Below are 5558 nucleotides of genomic sequence, written 5' to 3'. Positions count from 1 at the left end.
CTGTCTGGGAAATGAGGGAAGGGAGGATTTCCCTCAGTGTTAAATTCAATTAGATCCTCTCCCAGTTTTTTTTTTTTTAAATTCCATCACCTACTTTTTTTTGTTTAAATAACATTTATTATTATCTACAAGTCTTTCTATACTTATTTTTTCATTGTTATTTTTCTCTTCCTATAGAACAAAAGCTCTGTAAGAATAAGGGACAGCACACTGCCTAGGACAGCACCTGAGGCTCAAAAAACTTTGTTTTGAAAAAATGAATAGACCCCCAGCAGCATTATGACTGTATTGCTACAAATGCATTTTACTGAAATGAATACATTGAGACTCAGAGAACTCCCATAACTTTCTCAAGTCAGGATTCTGGCTCAGCTCTCCTCATTCTAACGCCTTTAGTCTTGACTACAACACATGTATCTAGTATGTAGAATGCCTTCATTTAATATGAGTTGAGGGAATTAAACTCCATTTGTACATGAGGTTCCTTTAGCCATGGAGAGAAGCAATCACACCGTGACTGTGTTCATCCTGGTGGGCTTCGCAACAGACCCTGTGATGCAGTTGATTTTATTTGTGGTGTTCCTTGCCGTGTACTCTATGACCCTGGTGGGAAATACCACGCTCATAACATTGATCTGTAATGACTCTCGGCTTCACATGCCTATGTATTTTTTCATTGGCAATCTGTCGTTCCTGGATCTCTGGTATTCCTCTGTTTACACCCCGAAGATCCTAGTAACCTGCATCTCTGAGGACAAAAGCATCTCCTTTGCTGGCTGTGTAGCTCAGTTCTTCTTCTCTGCTGGGCTGGCGTATAGTGAATGTTACTTGTTGGCTACCATGGCTTATGACCGCTATGTGGCCATCTCCAACCCCTTGCTTTATGCTCAGGTCATATCAAAAAGACTGTGCATCTATTTGGTTATATATTCTTATGCTGGAGGTTTTGTCAGTGCAATAGTACTCACCAGCAACACATTCACACTGAATTTTTGTGGTGACAATGTCATTGATGACTTCTTCTGTGATGTCCCACCACTGGTGAAGTTGGCATGTGATGTGAAAGAGAGCTACCAGGCAGTGCTGTACTTCCTCCTGGCCTCCAACGTCATCACCCCCACTGTGCTCATACTTACCTCCTACCTCTTCATCATTGCTGCCATCTTGAGAATCCGCTCCACCCAGGGCTGCCTCAAAGCCTTCTCTACCTGCTCTTCCCACTTGATCTCTGTCACCTTATACTATGGCTCCATTCTCTACATCTACTCTCGCCCAAGCTCCAGTTATTATTCCCTTGAGAGGGACAAAATTGTTTCTACGTTTTATACTGTGGTCTTCCCCATGTTGAATCCCATGATTTACAGTCTGAGGAATAAAGATGTGAAAGAGGCTCTGAAAAAACTCCTCAGGTTAACACAACCAGAAGTCTAAATTGACATAAATTTCTCTAAGTGATAATGGATTGCTTCAGGACTAGTTGGGGAATTGGGTTAAAAAAATACTCTTTTTTATTAAAAAGAATTCATTGAAAACCATGTATTTCTTTGTTTTAGATCTGTTGTTTTGCTATAGTAGTGATGAGACTCTAATTTGCACTACAGAATTAAAAAAAAAGTTACTGTGAGTCAAATTGCATCAGACTTACGCTGACCTCGTGTTTTGAAGAACTTGCTCAATAGGGTTTTCAACGGCTATTAGAGGCTATTAGATGGCGAGACTTTGTCTCACGTACCTTGGCCATGTTATCGGGGGTACTAGTCCCTGGATAAGGACATCCTGCTTGGTAATAAGAGGGTCAGTGAAAGAAAGGAAGACCCTCAACAAGATGACTGACTCAGTAGCTATAAGACAGGCTCAGACATAGCAAAGATTGTGAGGATGGTGTAGGATCCAGCAGTGTTTTGTTTTGTTTTGTTTAAGAAGGGTAACTATGAGTCAGAACCAACCCCAAGGCACCTAACAACAACAAAAGTCAGAGGCTCCTCAGAGCGGGTTTTAACCTCCAATCTTTATGATTCTTGGCAAGCACTTGACAATTTTTGCCACCCAGGGACCGCTATATAGTATACTTCCAGTTTAATGTTAATACAGTTTTTAAAAATAAATAGTTTAATGTGAAACCAAGAAAGTCAGATTAATATTAATATAGTTTTTTTTAAAAGCAATATCTTGGTTTTATGTAAAACAGATAGGTGTATGTATTACTTATGAGATCCCAAAGGATTAATTTTTACGTGGCTATTTCTCCTGCAATTGACTCAAATTTTCTTTTTTTCCTTATGTGATGGTTGTTATGGGAATATGAGAAAAAGTTTATATGGATCGTTAAAATTTGCAGAATACACCCCAAAACCTTCTAGTCAAGTACTCCAAGGGCTTCCGTGGTGATAGAAGAATACAGAACATTAAGAATTTTGTGATGAAAAGAGAGTGAACAGTGACTCATCAGTAAATAAATATAGAGCAGAGGAAAGATCAGAAATGCTAGAACTAATACAAAGGGTGAAGTGGCTGTAATTATTTGTCCTAAAATTTTAATTTAGATGCATTTTGTACAGGTGCTCATTCCAGCAATAGTTACAATCTTTCAGTAGCAAAGTTCTAACTTCTGAGCTCCAAAGTCCCTATTTGTAAAATGGAACTAAAAATTCTTAACTTGCGGTGTTCTAGAGAGTATTGAATAAAATATTTACTAAACATTTGATACGTGTCAGATGTTAAGCTGTAAACTTCTTTGTAGTTAAAGTTTTTTGGTAGAAGAAAACAAATGATAAGTCTAGAATATAGTGGCTTTAAAAAAAATTTATTTGTCTGTTTTATTTTGTTCCACATGAGTCTGTTATTTTCCCCTAGTGGGGCCATATAGGGTGGGGTGGCAAGAGGGTCAATACTGTGGTATACTCACTGTATGAGGGAGAAATCACTCTTTCTAAGGTGACATACAAATCTAAAGAGAGATCCTTCTCCATGAATTTAGTCATTCTTTTTTATAATCCAAACACCTCCTAAACAGTAACATAACAATAAAAATTAAAGAATTGTTTACTTAGTATTTCATTAAGTCTAACTTGTGGAATTTAATTGAAATAGATCACCATTTTCAAACATGTCTATAAGTCAATGATTTGGAAAATACAATAAGAGCATTCATTAAAAAGATAAATGATGACCTTCATCCTTGTGGTCGTATTGTCTGTATTGCTTTCCTGAAAGCCTCTTTGACATCTTTATTCCTCACACTGTAGATGAGAGGGTTGAGCAATGGGTTCACCACGGTGTAGAACAGGGCAGCCACTTTGTCTCTCTCCAGGGAGTAGGTAGAACTAGGCCTTGCATACATGAAGAGCAAGGATCCATAGAAAAGCATGACTGAGATCAAGTGGGAAGCACAGGTGGAGAAGGCTTTGCACCTTCCTGAGGCCGAGCAGATCCTTAGGATAGCCAGGAAGATGTTGAAATAAGAAATCAAGATGGCAAGAATGTTGGAAAGGACTGTGAAGCCCACCACACCCAGGAGCACTTTTTCATAGACCTTTGTGTCAGTACAGGACATTTTTACCAATGGTGGCGCATCACAGAAGAAGTGGTCAATGATATTCTTACCACAGAAACTCAGGTGGAAAGTGTTGGCAGTATGAGCTATGGCATTCAAGAATCCTCCGATATAGGAGCCAGCAACTAGCCCAGTACAGAGAGAACTGGACATGGTACCTGAATAGAGTAAGGGGTTACAAATTGCCACATGGCGGTCATAAGCCATGGCTGCTAGGAGATAGCATTCAGTGTAGGCTACAACACAGGAAAAGAACATCTGGGCCCCACAGCCAGCCAAGGAAATATGCTTATCTTCTGAGACACAATTAGCCAGGATTTTGGGGGTATACACAGAGGTGTACCAGAAATCTAGGAAAGACAGATTGCCTATGAAAAAGTACATAGGTGTATGAAGATGGGAATCAATTCGGATTAAGATAACCAAGGTCATGTTCCCTGACAAGGTTATCAAATAGAGCATCAGAAATATTCCAAATAGAATCAGCTGTAACCGAGTGTCTGCTGAGAAGCCGACCAAGATGAATTCAGTCAGGATGGTGCGATTTCCCACTTCCATGTCCAGAGAGGTGAAAGTCTGATTAAAATTATGAAAGAAAAAAAAAAAAAAACACAGTAATTTTTCTATTGTAAGAATTAAATGAAGATATCAATTAAGGCATCTTGGTAAAAACATTAGTGAATTTGGGCTGATATCCCCGTAGTCAACTGGCTTCGCCCTGGCTCTAATGGCTGTGAGAGAAAGCTGAATTCACGAGAGGACTGCAATTTATTTCAATGTTTAAAATATTTGCTTTTGGACTAAGCCCAAGTCAGCATTCTAATTGGAATGCTAACCCGAGTACTCTAGCTCAAGGTCTACTGTTCTTGCTTTTTAAGAAGTGAGGTACGGGTGTACTTATTTTTCAAATATGGTTAATGATGTTCAGAAAGGACATGATTGATTAATGACACTGTGGGAAAAAGCAGTTTGGGGTCCTGAAAACTATTCCATTTCTCTTTTAGTATTTAATGGATCTCTACCCATTAGCACATAAAGTACAGATGCTTTAGCCCTACACCTGAGGTTCTCCAAAGGCTGGATTTAATCTGCCTTCCCAACCTTCTCTCTGGCTACTTGTCTTTATTCACTTAAGATTAGATTACTTCCATGATCTATTACCCCATAATAATCTCATACAGACTAGGAGCTTCACAGGTAGATTTATACTGTTGTGTTGTCATCCATTTGTACACTATAATATTATTTCTGAATCTACTTAAGCTTGAGTACATGTTGCCTTGGCTGGAAAGTGATTAATATATGTTCGATGTGTAAAAACATTGTGTTGTACTCACCATTTCAAAAGTTATTATGAACTTTCTCTGTTATGTTATCACTTGTTTATACAAGGAAACATATCTGGGACTCAGTGGAGTCACTAGGGTTGGTGTCAATCAGTGTGACAACTCCTGGTGTCAACCCCCCCACCCCACGTGGACCTCCTCCCATACCAGACCATACATAATCCTTGGTAATGTTTTTGTACTCTTACTCGTAAACATAATTCCCTTATATTACTCCTTCTTTTCCTTTAATTACTACTTCATTCTCAAAAAGTTATTGATATAAGTTCACAAATAATAATTACCACAATATTGTAGCTAAAACACCAGAAAATTTGACAAAATGAATGACAATAAAAACACTGGCAGCAAAAAAAAACAACAGCCAGTGCTTGTGATGTGTGTAGAAGAAACCACGTAATTGGAAACATCACTGTAATTGGATAATAATGACAGCTCTGACTTGACGGCATTAGAAGGTTTAAAAAGTAAATTAACATAGAGTTTTAGCCTTGTAGGTATATTGACACATGAAACCTGGGCTTATGAAAAGTGTTTTTGTTGTTATAACTATAGGGATATTTGTATAAAAAATAATAAATTTCTGCTAAAACACTGCACAAAAATTTGATAGACAGTATTTTGGTGTCACCCCCTCTGACAGTGTCACCTGGACTGGT

The 5558-nt window shown here is 38.3% G+C and overlaps 2 protein-coding genes across 2 annotated transcripts; one reads left to right on the top strand and one right to left on the bottom strand.

The window, feature by feature from the left end:
- The first annotated feature begins 489 nt into the window (after positions 1–489).
- On the top strand, positions 490–1532 carry LOC101359420 (olfactory receptor 1013-like). Its single transcript, XM_004389242.2, has one exon. It carries the CDS (start codon positions 493–495, stop codon positions 1429–1431), a length of 939 nt encoding a protein of 312 aa, XP_004389299.1. The 5' UTR covers positions 490–492; the 3' UTR covers positions 1432–1532.
- Positions 1533–3172: 1640 nt separating this feature from the next.
- Positions 3173–4147, bottom strand: LOC101359161 (olfactory receptor 9G4). Its single transcript, XM_004389241.3, has one exon. It carries the CDS (start codon positions 4109–4111, stop codon positions 3173–3175), a length of 939 nt encoding a protein of 312 aa, XP_004389298.1. The 5' UTR covers positions 4112–4147.
- Between the last annotated feature and the right edge of the window lie 1411 nt (positions 4148–5558).

The sequence above is a fragment of the Trichechus manatus genome, unplaced genomic scaffold (assembly GCF_000243295.1).
Source record: "Trichechus manatus latirostris isolate Lorelei unplaced genomic scaffold, TriManLat1.0 scaffold00236, whole genome shotgun sequence".
NCBI classification, from domain to species: Eukaryota; Metazoa; Chordata; class Mammalia; order Sirenia; family Trichechidae; genus Trichechus; species Trichechus manatus.
This window is presented reverse-complemented; position numbering and strand designations above follow the sequence as displayed.

What these genes read in the sequence shown, in the direction of transcription:
- LOC101359161 (XM_004389241.3), bottom strand. Translation starts at nt 4,111, where the DNA reads ATGGAAGTGGGAAATCGCACCATCCTGACTGAATTCATCTTGGTCGGC.
- LOC101359420 (XM_004389242.2), top strand. Translation starts at nt 493, where the DNA reads ATGGAGAGAAGCAATCACACCGTGACTGTGTTCATCCTGGTGGGCTTC.